The sequence below is a fragment of the Ranitomeya variabilis genome, chromosome 2 (assembly GCF_051348905.1).
Source record: "Ranitomeya variabilis isolate aRanVar5 chromosome 2, aRanVar5.hap1, whole genome shotgun sequence".
Taxonomy (NCBI): domain Eukaryota; kingdom Metazoa; phylum Chordata; class Amphibia; order Anura; family Dendrobatidae; genus Ranitomeya; species Ranitomeya variabilis.
The window spans coordinates 218,491,594-218,510,230 of NC_135233.1; the positions used below are offsets into that span (position 1 = coordinate 218,491,594).

An 18,637-nucleotide genomic window follows, 5' to 3' on the forward strand; every position below is an offset into this window, starting at 1 on the left:
TTCCGCTTATTATTCTTTGTTGTTGGACATCCAATTTGCAGAGAATAATTTTTCTGCAATTCAAATTTCTCGGTAAAATCTGCCCAATTTGGCAAATGCTAATATTGTTAGATCCGCTCATCTCTACTGGCGATGTCTCGTTATTCAGATACCCTTGGAAGAAAATGATGGCTGACACAAGAACAACGACGCTCAGATCCGACCATGGGCTGCAGAGAACTTTCCAACCTTAAGAACTTACTTCTGACATCTAAATACGCAGAGATGGTCATGTTGCCCTGGCTATTGGAGGCCGTGCAGTAGTAGAGTCCTTCGTCTTCACTGGTCACGTCTGAAATTTCCATGCTGCCATTAGTGAGGATGTTGAAACTATCCCTCATCACCACTGACCTCATATCTCTGTCGTACCTGCAAATATAAGAGGTAAGCCTATAACTATAATGTCAATTTTAAGCTAAGTCCCTATTTACAACCATTTTGATCATCCCGATGAAACTATACAAATGACCTTTGCTATAAAAATAAAATCCTACAATTTTTGGGTTTACGGCTGTCATACAAAAGCTTTTTTCATTTTCCGTTTTAACACACAATTAAAAAAAATAAAATTATTGCAAATATTTAGATGTCTCGGAAAGATGATGGGATTGGTTAGGAAATAGTTGACAGACCTTAAAATCTAATTATCCTTCCTTTGTTTTTATAGTGATACCCTGTATACAAACATTCTTTCCAGGTGCACGGGCAAAACTACTATCACATGTCCAACATTGAATGTCAGAGTGTAGATAGTAAAGTCCAGACCGGCCGCGGATCTCCTGACCCAACCTCATAGGCATATATGAAGCTGTTGATCTCAGGTCAGGAGACAACGTCCTGTCCGGACTTCGTGGGCTGTGGTCGGACTATGAATGTTGGTCTTGGCCCAACTGTTGGAAGAATCTAAACTGGAGTTTAGTGGCTGTAGCTGGTTACAAACACATACGTACCAGTGAGTGACTGGAGTAGGAGAACCAAAAAATTTGCAATGTAGGAAAACATTAATGTTCTCCACGGTCGAGTAATTCATTCTATCTGGAGTCAGGATAACTGGGGCCAGTTCTGTAGGAAGAAAAGTATGACCATTAAAGATACACATAGCATAGCACCATAAGGCCAAAAGCCATGGCAAAACCCAGCTATGTGGAAAAAGTCCCTACAGAAACTCCAAAAAACATTGCTACATCCTTGGAGCCACCATACCTATGTGCTAGACAAGGAGTAAAGTAGGGCAGCACGGTGGCTCAGTGGGTAGCACTGCAGCGCTGGAGTCCTGGGTTCTAATCCCACCTTGGACAACATCTGCAAGGAGTTTGTATGTTCTCCCCGTGTGCGGAGTTTCCACCTGGTTCTCTGGTTTCCTCCCACATTCCAAAGACATACTGATAGGGAATTTAGATTGTGAGCCCCATCGGGGACAGTGATGATAATATGTGCAAAACTGTAAAGCGCTGCGGAATATGTTAGCGCTATAGAAAAATAAAGATTATTATTATTTATTAAAGAAGGTAAGGAATTAGAAAAGTCATCTATGAAAGTCACAATCTGGCTGTAGCGATAGTGGAGGTTAAGAGAAGTCCCTTCCCCACCATGTTTCTGAATTAGGCAAGTTGTCACCTATCCAAAGCCTGGACCGCCATCTGAGAACCGGGCTCACCAATGCCAGATCTGAATATGTGTATATGAGAGATGCCCTAAAGTGGCTACCAGGTACACATAAAATTGGCCATTTTTATGCGCTAAACGCTCTCATTTTTCATATTTCTAGTGTTCAGCTCAGTTTTCATGTTTCATGTTTGCATGTTTCAGCGCTGCAGTGTGCTGCCTTATTTACTTGACTGTATATGAGTTGGTGACTCTAGGTTCAGCACCTGTTCACACTTAGTCTATGTTTGGATGTGACGGTCAGTTTTTTGAAATGTATTCTTTAGCCTTCTGACCGAGCACTCCGCCTCCTAGTCACAGGTGTTTAAATCGCAACAGGTCCATTACCCCTCCACAGAAAGAGAGAATGTTAGTCTAAGAAGAGGTTTCACAGGTACCCATTCAGATGGAGACATTTATTCTCAGCGATGAAAGGAAAGCGTAGGACCTGGTATACGAGAGATGCCCTAAAGTGGCTACCAGGTACACATAAAATTGGCCATTTTTATGCGCTAAACGCTCTCATTTTTCATATTTCTAGTGCAGTAATGCAGTTCAGTTTTCATGTTTCATGTTTGCATGTTTCAGCGCTGCAGTGTGCTGCCTTATTTACTTGACTAGATCTGAATATGTGGTCCTGACTCCAGAAGACTTACCGACGACATAGATATAAGCGTTCTCTAGTATGTGTCCATGTTGATTTCGCGCCTCGCACTGGACCACAGCGGTGTCACTTGTCTTCAGGTTCTGTAATATTAAATTTCCACCTTCCATTTTACGATTTGGACCCAAATCTGCGGATGTAAAAAGGAAAGAAATTTTTCAATGAAAACGCAAGAAATCAATACATTTCTTGTGACTTTATACATGGTCATTCAATCATGGCTCTTTTAGTCTATTTTTCTGGTTTTCCATCCTGGTCCATACTAGTCAACTGGTCTACCATAACACCTACCTCGACCAAAATACATGGAAGATCCAAGAGTCTCTGGTGGATGAGAGATCAATAAGTATTTCCTTAGTCCGATCACCATCTAACATCTATGGTGTGTACCGCCAACATTTGCCAAACTACAAGAAGGTAGACAGTAGCCTTCTACATACCCGTTAGGGGTTCTCCATTTATTTTCCAGCTGACTTTAGGCTTGGGTTTTCCTTCAACCTCACAGGTAAATTTAACGTGCTCTCCTGGACCTCGGATTTCATCTTTCGGCCTGTTGATCCAGAACGGAGCAGCTAAAAAGGACAATTGGATAATTATTAAACTTGAAACTGCTAGGGTGTAAACCGCTAATACCCAATGACTAGATAACTAGTAGCAAATGATACAACATACTACTACACATCAATAAACAAAGGTGACACAATCTCAGAAAATTCCTCCAATCTAGGGTTGTGGCAGGTCCACATTTGGTTCGTGCACAACATAGGCCTTCCTGGCTCATTTTGGTAGGATATCCCCCATCATTGGCTATTGAAATGACAAAGCCAGCCCCTGTCTCACACAGTTGGCGACACGGGAAATGCCGAGCACAATCCAGAGGTGGACCTAAATTAATAGATGGAGTCCCAAGTCATGATCACCTATTATCCATAAGAGACTGCTGCTATGAAGAGCGTCTTGCACTCCAGGGGACTCAGCATGTCCAACAATCCATTGTTTTTAAAGGGAATCTGTCAGCAGGTTTTCGTTATGTGATCTGACAGCAGCATGATGTAGGGACCGAGACCCTGAGTCCAGCGATGTGTCACTTTGTTTACTTGGTGCAGCATTTGGGATAGACTCGTCTTCTCTGCAGAGCTCGGAATGCTGAGCATTGTATAACCCCACCTACACCATTAATTGTCAGCATTACGTGTACACTGTACATGGGCAGAAAGCTGCCAATCAGTGATTGGGGCGGGGTCGGACCAGGAGGCACCAGACACCTAGTGTCACGGGTGTGTCAGAGACTGCAGACAGTTGCACTGCATCTGGCTGCAGAAGGTCTCTGCGGTTGGCTTTGCAAACACCTTCCTAATCCTTCTGATTCTTGGACCCAGTGGCAACCTCCTCCCCGGCTCTAATTGACACACCTGGACTGGGTGTTATAGACTTCCTGTCTGCTTCTGGGAATAGCCGGTGATATTTCTATTTTCCCCTACTGAGGCTTGGAGCTATAGAAGTCGGCTATCCTCCTGTTTGGTGTTTGGAGGGCATCTGTGTTACCTCTCTAAGTCTACTCAAGATAAGTGTCTACTCTAGCTGTCTATAGTGGTAGTGGGGATTGACTAGTGCACACCCCGTTCTTCCCTAAGTAGGGCTTATTGCCAGGGTCAGGCAGGGGTTAGGTACAGAACCTATATAGGGACGTTTAAGACAGACAGGGTGACCTTAGATCTACCTATGGGTCCCAAGTGTTGGGCTCCCTTCCACTCATCCCTTCGTACTTAGTCTTCTCACACTGTACATGACACCTAGTCCTGTAGTGATAATCTCCTGCTGATAAAACACTGATTTTATTAAAACTGGACAACAAAGCCTAGTAAGTGACACATTGCTGGAATCATGGCCTCTGTCTTTACATAGCAAAAACCTGCTATCTGATTCTGTCTAATGGGCAATGTATAATACTTCATTTGGCCTGTGGAGGAGCTGTAGGGAAAACAAATGACTTTATAACTAAATGAGTGACCGTACTCACACTCCACTCGGACAATGTATTTATGTCTCACTTCGCCTTCCGTGTTATTGGAAATGCATTCATATTCTCCATCATCCTCTTCTAGGATGCTTTCAATATAAAGAGTCTTCTTATAGTCGTCGATACGGAAATGTTCTAGACCCGCATTTCCAGTATTAGCTGTCCATCTATTTTCTGGTGTTGGGCTGTTCAAAGTGAGCAATATGATGTCAAGAAATACAGATCAAACGATTACGATCATAAGATAGCACACCCAAACCTAATCTTGTCAAAACCCAAAAAAATAGATATATATCTTTTCTTCCTAGGAGCAGTGCCACTCTAGTCCATTGGTTGTGTTTGGAATTGTTGTCCGTCCCATTTTGAGAAATATTATTTTAATTGAAAACCCACAAAAATGGAGGGTATAGAAAAACAAAACAAAATAGGGGCCTTGGCTAAACATTCCCAATATGACACATCGTAATATGGACTAAGACCATGAAAGGAAGTAGAAGAACACCACGAAAAAGGTCTTGGATGGGAATCTGCTAAACCTTTTGTGATCTGGTTTGTTGGATTGTCCTGGAATTGATGGCAAGTAAGTTATCGTAAGGCTACCATACACACAGATGAGCGATCCCCCCGTGCACAAAAATGCTCAGCTCAGCCAAGTACTCATATTTTCTACGAGAGAGACTCCTCTAGCATTGGCTTATGTCCCGGAGAGTAAAAGGATTGGCCAGTTCCTTCTCTCTCCCAACACCATCTGTTGGAGCAAGAGTTGGGGGACCCAATACACATAATACTATTGACCAATTCCTCTAATATTGGGGGGTTCAGCTAACATTTATGGGGGCCCATTAGCAGATAATGGAGGCTAAAAGTAGCCAGAAGGCCACAAGGTGTTCTTGTTCTCAAAGAAATTGGTCAAAGGATCAACAAGTACCAGACAGTGCTGATACCAGTATGGGATGGAGACACCATGTACCAATGTTTTTTTTTGCTCCTGCCATAAGAGCCCACTCTCCTCTATATCTGCTCTTGGTAGTAGGGGCATCTTGGAAGAAACCAATGTGTCTCCATTGGAGTTTCCTTTCTATGATTGCAAGGTAATAAAATAACAAATAAAGTCACAATATACGAAGGAACAAATCACCAAACTCACAGTCCTTCAGAGATGCACTCAAGCTGTAGAGGATCGCCTCGTAAGGCCAAGTAATGACTTATGCTACCTGATGGCATCATCATTCTGGGCTTCCGGAACTTCACAGAATTAGCTGCCGGAAGAAAATGTGAAATTAATTATTTCAGGTACAACATACAGAGAACGATTCCTCCTGACCTACTACTGATCAGACAGAACATTGGATCAAAATCATTTTTAATAATTCCAAGTTCCTTCGAGATCTACTCAAAAGCCTAAAAAGTGAACGACGGGTCACTTACATAGAATTTATAAACTTAAATGCCCTATTGGTAAGTGATGGCATTTTGGCTACAATGTGCAGGTTTTTTGGGGTGACCTCTAGGATACCCAATGATTTTGAGAAGGGGATGAAGCCACCCAACCTGTATGGAGCTGTATCACTGCCCCATTTAATCTGTGCAGAGAAAGCTTAAAAGAAGATGTGGGGATTGAGGGGGGTCCCAACTGTTGGATCCTCATTGACCACAAATTTATGACAAATCCCAAATGGGGAAAATCCATTAAGGGGAATCTTACAGCGAGAGACTTTGAGTTCGATGGGTTCCTTTTGCATAATGGTTCGGGTTCCGACAAACTGGACATGGCACATGTAGTCTGGATGCTGATCTGTTTCCTTCACGTTGGAGATGTAGAGGTTTCCATTCATGCCCATAGAGACACGACTATCCTGAATTATATGTAACAGAGCTGAGGTGAAAGAAAGGAACACAGAAATACATTTATGAGACAAGGGGAATTGGACAATGTACAGTTTTAGTCTCAGTATGTAGTACAATTTTTTTTCCAGACTTTTGCAAAGAGTAGGGAGTGATATAAGATGACAAAATAAGCAATGCTTATGTCTGGTCAATACTAAAGACCATGCTGTTTTATCCACATAAATAATGAGGATGGCGATGAGTAGGGGTGCATCATACTTTATCTAAGTGCAAACTTACTCCTTGAAACCCCACCACTCCGATGCCATTGTGCTATGGTCCTTGCTGACATTGGACCTTATGACAACCTATCCATCATTCACGTAACCACTGCTGCCAATCACTGGCCTCAGCATTGATGTTTGCATGAATCACAGCAGCAGCCTTAAGAAAGATGAAAGGGATGCCATTTGGGACTACCGGCAGTGACCAGGGCTGTGGAGTCAGCAAGACATACTTCTGACTCCTCGATTTCCCTGACCCAATTTATTATATATTTTAGGAGTCAGAGTTGGTCCATTTTATACCGACTCCACCAAAATGGTCACCAACTCCACGACTCCAAATCCGACTCCACAGTCCTGCCGATGACCACCAGAGTAGAGGTGCAGCAGTGGTAAGGGGTTCAAGTGGTACGCTAATGGTTGATTATCGCTCACCTCTGTTCATCCAGAAGATCCGTGGAGGTACAGCACTTTTTGGGGGATTGCATGGCAGCTCAACTGAGTCTCCTTCTTCAGCTTCTACAGGCTGTATGTTATCTTTCTGCCATTTAGGGGTAGCTGGGGATGAGCGCATCGTATAATTATTTGATGGAGGTGGAAAACCATCACATTAGGTGCAATCTGATTTGAGCATCATAGTAATTATAGATGGTACTAGACACATGGGCAATGCATGTTTATCATCTTGGAAAATGAAGACATCGTCACACAAGTGTTCAAATCTACTACCCCTCTAACAGGTCATCATTACTGTACCTGCTGCTTCCCCAGGTGCCCTGATTACTGTACCTGCTGCTTCCCCAGCTATCCTCATTACTGTACCTGCTGCTACCCCAGGTGCCCTCATTACTGTACCTGCTACCTCAGGTGCCCTCTTTACTGTACCTGCCGCTACCTCAGGTGTCCTCATTACTGTACCTGCTGCTTCCCCAGGTGCCCTCATTACTATACCTGCTGCTACCCCAGGTGCCCTCATTACTGAACCTGCCGCTACCCCAGGTGTCCTCTTTACTGTACCAGCTGCTACCCCAAGTGTCCTCTTTACTGTACCTGCTGCTACCTCAGGTGTCCTCATTACTGTACCTGCTGCTTCCCCAGGTGCCCTCATTACTATACCTGCTGCTACCCCAGGTGCCCTCATTACTGAACCTGCCGCTACCCCAGGTGTCCTCTTTACTGTACCAGCTGCTACCCCAAGTGTCCTCTTTACTGTACCTGCTGCTACCCCAGGTGCCCTCATTACTGTGTCTTCTTTGTAGTTAAATGCATTCTGTACTTCTTAAATAATGGTGCACTAACTGTTGTTACTGTTGTTGCAAACTAATAGTGCTGAAAAAATACTTATACTGATTCCTTGCAAATAAAAAAGTGTCTGTCTTTGTGCCCCACAATGTAATGCCGGGGTCACACGAACAGTTCGTATATGGACGACAGTGCCATTCTCTGTTGGCTGGTCTGCTGTCCCAAACTTATAGCCTTATATATGTCTATGAGACTGTACGTTCGGATCCAGGCATCGTGGTCCGTAATGGCCCATAAACAGGTACACGTGACACCGACGTTACAGTGCCACCAACAGAGTAATAGTCCTGCCTTAGTTCCCCAAAATATTAATAGTATCTCTCGTTGTGCCTCTATAGATGGACTGTGCGTTCAACACAGTAATAGTGCCTTACCAGAAATCAAGCTCCTCTACTGCCCCTTCACAATAATAGTGCCTTACCAGTAATAATGCTCCTCTACTACCCCTACACAGTAACAGTGCCTTACCAGTAATAATTCTCCTCTACTGCCCCTACACAGTAATAGTGCCTTACCAGCAATAATGCTCCTCTAATGCCCCTAAGCAGTAACAGTGCCTTACTAGAAATAATGCTCCTCTACTGCCCCTACACAGTAATAGTGCCTTTCCAATAATAATAATGCTCCTCTACTGCCCCTACACAGTAACAGTGCCTTACCAGTAATAATGCTCCACTATGGCCCCTACACAGTAATAGTGCCTTACCAGTAATAATGCTCCCGTACTGTCCCTACACAGTAATAGTGCCTTACCAGTAATAATGCTCCTCTACTGCCCCTACACAGTAATAGTGCCTTACCAGTAATAATGCTCCTCTACTGCCCCTACACAGTAATAGTGCCTTACCAGTAATAATGCACCTCTACTGCCTCTACACAATAATAGTGCCTTACCAGTAATAATGCTCCTCTACTGCCCCTACACACTAATAGTGCCTTACCAGTAATAATGCACCGCTAATGCCCCTACACAGTAATAGTGCCTTACCAAAAATAATGCTCCTCTACTGCCCCTACACAGTAATAGTGCCTTACCAGTAATAATGCTCCTCTACTGCTCTACACAGTAATAGTGCCTTACCAGTAATAATGCTCCTCTACGGCCTCTACACAGTAATAGGGCCTTACCAGTAATAATGCTCCTCTAATGCCCCTACACAGTAATAGTGCCTTACCAGTAATAATGCTCCTCTACGGCCTCTACACAGTAATAGGGCCTTACCAGTAATAATGCTCCTCTACGGCCTCTACACAGTAATAGGGCCTTACCAGTAATAATGCTCCTCTAATGCCTCTACACAGTAATAGTGCCTTACCAGTAATAATGCTCCTCTTCTGCCCCTACACAGTAATAGTGCCTTTCCAATAATAATGCTCCTCTACTGCCCCTACACAGTAACAGTGGCTTACCAGTAATAATGCTCTACTATGGCCCCTACACAGTAATAGTGCCTTACCAGTAATAATGCTCCTCTAATGCCACTACACAGTAATAGTGCCTTACCAGTAATAATGCTCCCGTACTGCCCTACACAGTAATAGTGCCTTACCAGTAATAATGCTCCTCTACTGCCCCTACACAGTAATAGTGCCTTACCAGTAATAATGCTCCTCTAATGACCCTACACAGTAATAGTGCTTTACCAATAATAATGCTCCTCTACTGCCCCTACACAGTAATAGTGCCTTACCAGTAATAATGCTCCTCTACTGCTCTACACAGTAATAGTGCCTTACCAGTAATAATGCTCCTCTAATGCCTCTACACAGTAATAGGGCCTTACCAGTAATAATGCTCCTCTACGGCCTCTACACAGTAATAGGGCCTTACCAGTAATAATGCTCCTCTAATGCCTCTACACAGTAATAGTGCCTAACCAGTAATAATGCTCCTCTAATGCCCCTACACAGTAACAGTGCCTTACTAGTAATAATGCTCCTCTACTGCCCCTACACAGTAATAGGGCCTTACCAGTAATAATGCTCCACTATGGCCCCTACATAGTAATAGTGCCTTACCAGTAATAATGCTCCTCTAATGCCACTACACAGTAATAGTGCCTTACCAGTAATAATGCTCCCGTACTGCCCCTACAGAGTAATAGTGCCTTACCAGTAATAGTGCTCCTCTACTGACCCTACACAGTAATAATGACTTACCAGTAATAATTCTCCTCTACTGCCCCTACACAGTAATAGTGCCTTACCAGTAATAATGCTCCTCTATTGCTCTACACAGTAATAGTGCCTTACCAGTAATAATGCTCCTCTACGGCCTCTACACAGTAATAGTGCCTTACCGGTAATAATGCTCCTCTACTGCCCCTACACAGTAATAGTGCCATACCAGTAATAATGCTCCTCTAATGTCTAATGCCCCTACACAGCAATTGTGCCTTACCAGTAATAATGCTCCTCTACTGCCCCTACACAGTAACAGTCCCTTACCAGTAATAATGCTCCTCTTCTGCCTCTACGCAGTAATAGTGCCTTACCAGTAATAATGCTCCTCTACTGCCCCTACACAGTAACAGTGCCTTACCAGTAATAATGCTCCTCTACTTCCCCTACGCATTAACAGTGCCTTACTAGTAATAATGCTCCTCTACTGCCCCTACACAATAATAGTGCCTTTCCAATAACAATGCTCCTCTACTGCCCCTACACAGTAATAGGGCCTTACCAGTAATAATGCTCCTCTACGGCCTCTACACAGTAATAGTGCCTAACCAGTAATAATGCTCCACTATGGCCCTACACAGTAACAGTGCCTTACCAGTAATAATGCTCCTTTACTGCCCGTACACAGTAATAGTGCCTTACCAGTAATAATGCTCCTCTACTGCCCCTACACAGTAATAGTGCCTTACCAGTAATAATACTCCTCTAATGCCCCTACACAGTAATAGTGCATACCAGTAATAATGCTCCTCTACTGCCCCTACACAGTAATAGTGCCTTACCAGTAATAATACTCCTCTAATGCCCCTACACAGTAATAGTGCCTTACCAGTAATAATGCTCCTCTACTGCCTCTACACAGTAATAGTGCCTTACCAGTAATAATGCTCCTCTACTGCTCTACACAGTAATAGTGCCTTACCAGTAATAATGCTTCTCTACTGCCCCTACACAATAATAGTGCCTTACCAGTAATAATGCTCCTCTTCTGCCCCTACACAGTAATAGTGCCTTACCAGTAATAATGCTCCTTTACTGCCCCTACACAGTAATAGTGCCTTACCAGTAATAATGCTCTACTATGGCCCCTACACAGTAATAGTGCCTTACCAGTAATAATGCTCCTCTACTGCCCCTACACAATAATAGTGCCTTACCAGTAATAATGCTCCTTTACTGCCCCTACACAGTAATAGTGCCTTACCAGTAATAATGCTCCTCTACTGCCCCTACACAATAATAGTGCCTTACCAGTAATAATGTTCCTCTACTGCCCCTACACATTAATAGTGCCTTACCAGTAATAATGTTCCTCTACTGCCCCTACACAGTAATAGTGCCTTACCAGTAATAATGTTCCTCTACTGCCCCTACACAGTAATAGTGCCTTTTTCGTGGCATCAACAGGGTAAAAGTAGGCTGGCATTATTGGGGCACTGCTTCAGAGTGACTTTAATGACGATACCCGTCTCGGCATGCTATAAAGATGGCTTAGGTTGGTTAACCAAGACAGCGGAGTACCGGGGGTGCATATAATATTTAATTCCCCACCTTCCATCATCAGCAGTAGAGTTGCTGTGGCAACCGTTTCCATAGCAACAGTGCACAGCCGATGCAGGTAGAAGTAAATGATGACTGCGCTTTTACACATCCTGTGAAGGTCATTCATCACTTTCATAAGAATTCTTTCCCCTTTAATAATGCCAGCCTCTCATTATTGCCAGGAAATGTTAATTAAGGCTTATTTGTATTGCAGATCTTATCATTTGCAACTAGGTAGTATGCTATTTTGAAATAATTTTATGTGGCCTATCAAAAATAAAAATTCCAGCTGTGTGGGCTGTGGCGTATCGCTGACAGCAGCAAACAACTTGGACGCCAAGGGGCCCATGAGTTGGGAGGGTCTTATGCCAGGGCTATGTGGGGGCATTATACTGTTTGGAGGGCTCTGTGGGGGCCATTATACTGTTTGCAGGGCTATGCGGAGTCCATTATACTGTTTGGAGGAATGTGTGGGGCCATTATAATGTTTGGAGGGCTATGCGGAGTCCATTATACTGTTTGGAGGGCTATGTGGGGGCCATTATACTGTTTGGAGAGCTATGTGAGGGCCATTATACTGTTTGGATGGTAATGTGGGGCCATTATACAATTTGGAGGGCTATGTGGGGGTCATTGTACTGTTTGAAGGATTATGTGGGGGCTATTATACTGTTTCGAGCGCTATGTGGGGTCTGCTATACTATGTGGAGGGCTATTTGGAGGCAATCATAATGTTTGGATCACTATGTGGGGGCTGTAATACTAGATGGAGGACTAAGTGGAGGCCATTATACTGTTTGGAGGGCTATTTAGGGGCTGTTACACTATATGGAGGGCTGTGTGGAGGCCATTTTACTGATTGGAGAGCTATGTGGGGTCTGTTATACTATATGGAGGGCTATTTGGAGGCCATTATACTGTTTGGAGGGCAATGTGGAGACCATTATACTGTTTGGAGGGCTATGTGGAGGCCATTATACTGTCTGCGGGCCAATATACATTGTAGAGGGTTGTTGGGGCCATCATAATGTGTATAGAGTTGTGTATGGGGCATCATACTGTGTGGACGGGTGTAAGGGCAGTTATATTGTACGGAGGGATGTGTCGGGGCTATCATACTATGTTGGGATCACTGTGGGGGTATCACACTTTGCGGGCTTGTGGGTAATATAGGGTCATCAAACTGTGTGTGTGGAGGGTACTTTGTAGGTAGGCATCCACTGTGGGGGTATCATACTATGTTTGGGGGGCAATATTGTTGCCATTATACTTTATGGGGGCCATGAGAGGGGAATCTAGGGGCTTTGATAGGAGTAAATTACTTTGTATGGGCTGCAAGGTTGTGAGATATGCTCTTCTGTGATCCTGCTGAATATTTTTTTTGTGTAGGTGGGTCCAAATAAAGAATTTAGCTCTGGGGTTCCATGATTTCTGTATACGCCCCTGTGTGTGGGCTATCATGTGGTTGGCAATGTTTTCACCTGTGAAGAGTCCGTGTAGTCTTGTATTGAGTCACTAACTGGGCAGCTAGGTGATTCTCCATAGCTATCACAAACGTTGGAACTTCCTGTGACATGCACGCAGCTCTGGAGGACAAACTGCTGCCCTAACAGGTGAAATTCTGTGAACGCTCAAAAATACAAAAAAAACATCAAACATACCTTCTATGATAACACGCATCTCATTTGACACCGCTGTGCCCAGTTCATTACTGGCAAAGCAGCGGTATATGCCTTGGAAATCCCTCATGTTCCCATTGGAAGGGGAAATAATCATAGTCCCCGAATTCTTTTTTAGGAAGACTCTGGTGTCGTTTGTCTCAAATGGCACTCCATCCTTCTCCCACATATACCTTACAACAAAAGAAAATGTTGGGTACAGGTCTCAAATGGCTCCAAAACTAATTTCCCTGTCTCTCACGATTCCTTTGTCAATGTAATGGTTAAAGGGATTGTCCACCCCTTATTAAAGGGCCAAAGGAGGTTAAAAACAAACAAAAAAGACAATACTCACCTTCTTGACTGACACCACTTATCCGAATACAGTGCTGTGTTCAATGTTGGGATTGACATTGATTGGAGGCATAAAATGAACGCTGCAGCTAATCAGTGGCTGCTGATTGTCTGCAGCACTCAACGGAAGTCTCTACTAGAAGTTGATGTTTGGACTTCACATGAACGTTGCATAGAATGACCAGCAGCCGTTGATCAGCTGCAGCGCTCATATGTTGATGCTAAGACATCAGTAGGAAACACTGCATGGAAGAGTGGCGCCGGAGCAGGAAGTATTTCTTTAAAGAATAATGTTCACCAGTCCGGGCCCATTTTTAAGGGGTCACCCAGTAATGGACAATCCCTTTAATCACCATGGAAGTTAATGTGGATACTAACATACAGATGGGGAACACAGCTCTGAGTACGGAAGAGCGGCGCTGGTATGGGAATTATTATTTTTTCTATTTTTAATTTTTTTCCCCACTAGAGGAAATTCCTTTTTAAATTTCAGAAATCCAAAAACATGAATGTAGCAATGGTTGAGCTTCACATTCATCCTTTATGGTACCGTTTCTCAAAAGAAGTTCTTACGTAGCTCTGGAGTTTTCTTTAGCTTCGCATTTGAGTGTAATATTATCGCTTGGATCCATGACGTAAAGTTTTGGGGGCTGCTCGATGAAAGATGGAGGGAATAACTGTGCTGAAAGAAGGAAAAACATACAGATTTATAGAGAAAAAATCAACTTTACCAAGAAGTTATCACTGGTACTAGTAAAAGCCAAATAAAATTGGAAATAACTATTGTGCATTTTTGTGGGCAATCCCATATATATTTGCCCCCAATTACTTAATACAAATCTTTTTATAGAATGTGGACATTATTTTTTTACTTAAATGCCTGTATTTTGGGCCTATGGAGCGCTTTGTAGGGTCTGCTATACTATATGGAGGGCTATGTGGAGGCCATCATATTGTTTGGAGGGCTATGTGGAGGCCATTATACTGTTTGGAGCACTATGTGGGGGCTGTAATACTATATGGAGGACTATGTGGAGGTCATTATACTGTTTGGAGGGCTATTTGGGGGCTGTTATACTATATACAGGGCTATGTGGAGGCCATTATACTGTTTGGAGGGCTATTTGGGGTCTGTTATACTATATAGAGGGCTATGTGGAGGCCATTATACTGTTTGGAGGGCAATATGGAGACCACTATACTGTTTGGAGGGCTATGTGGGGTCTGTTATACTATATGGAGGGCTATTTGGAGGCCATTATACTGTTTGGAGGGCAATGTGGAGACCATTATACTGTTTGAAGCACTATGTGGGGGCTGTAGTACTATATGGAGGACTATTTAGAGGCAATCATAATGTTTGGAGGGCTATGTGGAGGCCATTATACTGTTTGGAGCACTATGTGGGGGCTGTAATACTATATGGAGGACTAAGTGGAGGCCATTATACTGTTTGGAGGGCTATTTAGGGGCTGTTATACTATATGGAGGGCTATTTGGAGGCCATTATACTGTTTGGAGGGCAATGTGGAGACCATTATACTGTTTGGAGGGCTATGTGGAGGCCATTTTGGGCTAAAAATAATTATTACCATTGAGTTCCATTAAATATGTAACACTTTGTTTGCCTGTACATCGCTAACTGTAAAATGGGATAACTGAGAATCAGTCAGTGAGCTCGTTCCGATGGGGATTTTGTAACTCTTATAACTGTCTTTTTTTTAATTCTTCTGTACTTATTCGCATAAATGACATCAAAGCTGCACAGAATTTTGACACTGTCATAAATCAGCACAAAAGAGGTATAAAATCCTCGTAAGAACGAGCTCACTATCTGATCCTCAGTTAACTCATCTGCAACGAGCAATGTGCGAGATAAATAAAGCCTGTGAAAACCAAATATTTTTAATGAAACTCATTAGCCAAAATGTTTAGCCCAATATACACTGCATTTAAGTAAGGAAATAAAAATGACCTAAAGGATTGCAAATTTTCATAAAAAACAGGCTGCAATTCCCATCACAGCCACTGGGTGGCCACACAGACACATATATCATAAACATCTCCTGACAGCGTGCTGTAAAATCATATTTTTTCCCAAACCCATCATCTTGCACCTCTCACCTTGGACAATAAGGAAAGATAAGAAAGAATTGTATCAATATTTTACAATTTAGTCAAACAATTTCCATTCCTGGTAATAAGAGTGCAGCTTGTAAGAAGAAAGGTGTCCCCCCTGGATAACATCCTACCCTTGGCTTGCAATAGCCCCACGGATCATTTTATTTGCCCAAATTTACCTAGCATGCTCTGGGCGTGGTTACCCCAAATGAGGAGGCAGGATGCATTACCCAGGCTCTATCTAAAATGTCTTAAATTTGGAAAAAGGGTCTGTTATTTTATATTTTCCAAAAACAGCGCCTCCCTTGTCCACAGGCTGTGTCCGGTATTGCAGCTCATCCACGTACAAATTAATGAATCTGACAAAACTCAGGTTCTAATTCTAATAATGAACTGTATGAGTTGGGTGGGAGGGAGAGGGTTAAAGCCGACAATGTAAATTTCATACGCACAAGCTTCTACTCAGTGGGCAGAAAATGGGAACTTACTTGCTGGAAATTCATCTGCAGGTTCCATTTAGCACAAGCAAAATGAAGGAAGGAAGAAAGGAAGAGAAAGCAGAGTTACCAGAGATCGCAGAGACTGGATACAGTTAGTGCAAGCGGAACAAGCGAACATGTATAGAAGCAGTACACGGATACAGAATAATGACCTAAGCAGCACACGGATACAGAATAATGACCTAAGCAGTACATGGATACAGTATAATGACCTAAGCAGTACACGGATACAGAATAATGACCTAAGCAGTACATGGATACAGAATAATGACCTAAGCAGTACACGGATACAGTATAATGACCTAAGCAGTACATGGATACAGAATAATGACCTAAGCAGTACACGGATACAGTATAATGACCTAAGCAGTACATGGATACAGAATAATGACCTAAGCAGTACACGGATACAGAATAATGACCTAAGCAGTACACGGATACAGAATAATGACCTAAGCAGCACATGGATACAGAATAATGACTTAAGCAGTACACGGATACAGAATAATGACCTAAGCAGTACACGGATACAGAATAATGACCTAAGCAGTACATGGATACAGAATAATGACCTAAGCAGCACACGGATACAGTATAATGACCTAAGCAGGACACGGATACAGAATAATGACCTAAGCAGTACATGGATACAGAATAATTACCTAAGCAGTAGACAGATACAGTATAATGAGCACATGAGTAAAAGGTTACAATGATGGGTTACTTTACTGTTAGGTGCACATAAAAAAGGGACCCCAAAACAGGGGGGCCCCTCATTCAATATATCACTGACTCCTCATTATCTTCCTGGCACCTCATTATAATACTGACATGTCTTGGTAGAGACGAGGGAATCGATTCATGTCATTGAATTACATGAAGAATTTGGATCTGTGTTAGGAGGGCGTGAGAATCTGTAGTTTTCGGGTGATGACCACACACACTGTTAGGCCGGTGTCACACTTGCGAGTGCAATGCGAGAAACTCGCACAAGTCTCTCACATCAATTCCCTATGCAGCCGGCACTCAGGAACGGAGTGTGTGGCTACATGTATTTCTATGCAGCTGAACGCTCCGGTCCCGAGTGCCAGCGGCAGTGTTGGGTATTGATGCGAGAGACTTGTGCGAGTTTCTCGCATTGCACTCGCAAGTGTGACCCTGGCCTTACTTGTGGTCTTGCACTAGGGTTGCACGGTGGCTCATTAGGTTAGTGCTGTTGGTCAGTTGTTAGGTAACATGATGGCTCAGTCGTCAGCACTATTTGGCAGCAGCACAGTGGTTAAATGGTTAGCAGTGTTGCTCAGTTGTTGGTCAGCAAGGATGCTCTGTGGTTAGCACTGTTAGGCAGCACACTGGCTCAGTAGTTAGCACTGTTCTCAGTTGTTGGGTAGCATGGTTGTTTAGTGGTCAGCACTGTTGGGCAGCACAGTGGTTTAATGGTATAAGCACCGTTGCTCAGTTGTTGGCAGCACAGTGGCTCAGTGGGCAGCAGTGTTACTCAGATGTTGGGCAGCACAGTGGCTTAGTGGCCAGCAGTGTTGCTCATTAGTTCTGCAGCACAGTGGCTCAGTGGGTAGACAATGTTGCTCAGTTGTTGGATTGCACAGTGGCTCAGTGGTTAGCACTGTTGCACAGTTGTTGGGTAGCACAGTGGTTTAATGGTTAGCACTGTTGCTTAGTTGTTGGGCAGCATGGTGGCTCAGTGGTTAGCACTGTTGCTCAGTTGTTGGTCAGCAAGGATGCTCAGTGGTTACCACTGTTAGGCAGCATGTTGGCTCAGTGGTTAGCACTGTTCTCAGTTGTTGGGCAGCATGGTTGTTCAGTGGTCAGCACTGTTGGGCAGCACAGTAGCAAGCACCGTTGCTCAGTTGTTGGCAGCACAGTGGCTCAGTGGGCAGCAGTATTACTCAGATGTTGGGCAGCACAGTGGCTCAGTGGGCAGCAGTGTCGCTCATTAGTTCTGCAGCATGGTGGCTCAGTGGGTAGGCAATGTTGCTCAGTTGTTGGATTGCACAGTGGCTTAGTGGTTAGCACTGCTGCACAGTTGGGTAGCACAGTGGTTTAATGGTAAGCACTGCTGCTGCTTAGTTGTTGGACAGCGCGGTGGCTTAGTGGTTAGCACTGCTGCTCAGTTGTTGGTCAGCGTGGTGGCTCAGTGGGCATCACTGTTGCTCAGTTGTTGGGCTGCACAGATGTTCAGTGGTCAGCACTGTTGGGCCGCACAGTGGTTTAATGGGTAGCACTGTTGCTCAGTTATTGGGCAGTGTGGTCAGCATGGTGTTGTTTGCAGCAATGAAATCCTGGGTTCTCAACCCACCAAGGACAACATCTGCAAGGTGTGTGTATGTTCTCCCCATGTTTGCCTGGGTTTCCTCCGGGTTCTCTGGTTTCCTCCCACACTCCATAGACATAGTGATAGGGAATCTAGATTGTGAGCCCCAATGGGGACAGAGATAATAATACCTGTACAGCGCTACAAAAAAATGATGGCGCTATATATC

General features: G+C 43.7%; 1 protein-coding gene across 5 annotated transcripts in view; it reads right to left on the reverse strand.

The window, feature by feature from the left end:
* The window catches only part of L1CAM (L1 cell adhesion molecule), a 224,327-nt gene that overhangs the window by 29,671 nt on the left and 176,019 nt on the right, over nt 1-18,637 (reverse strand). For 3 of the 5 annotated variants that reach the window (XM_077283640.1, XM_077283637.1, XM_077283638.1), the window contains exons 3-13: nt 16,125-16,139; nt 14,089-14,197; nt 13,165-13,355; nt 6,914-7,036; nt 6,073-6,243; nt 5,515-5,626; nt 4,368-4,552; nt 2,788-2,919; nt 2,340-2,477; nt 990-1,101; nt 242-408 (exon numbers count right to left, since the gene is read on the reverse strand). In XM_077283640.1, coding sequence (XP_077139755.1) covers nt 242-408; nt 990-1,101; nt 2,340-2,477; nt 2,788-2,919; nt 4,368-4,552; nt 5,515-5,626; nt 6,073-6,243; nt 6,914-7,036; nt 13,165-13,355; nt 14,089-14,197; nt 16,125-16,139 — 1,455 coding nt within the window. The remainder of the gene's footprint in view (nt 1-241; nt 409-989; nt 1,102-2,339; nt 2,478-2,787; nt 2,920-4,367; nt 4,553-5,514; nt 5,627-6,072; nt 6,244-6,913; nt 7,037-13,164; nt 13,356-14,088; nt 14,198-16,124; nt 16,140-18,637) is intronic. The other 2 variants (XM_077283642.1, XM_077283639.1) reach the window with 1 other exon arrangement.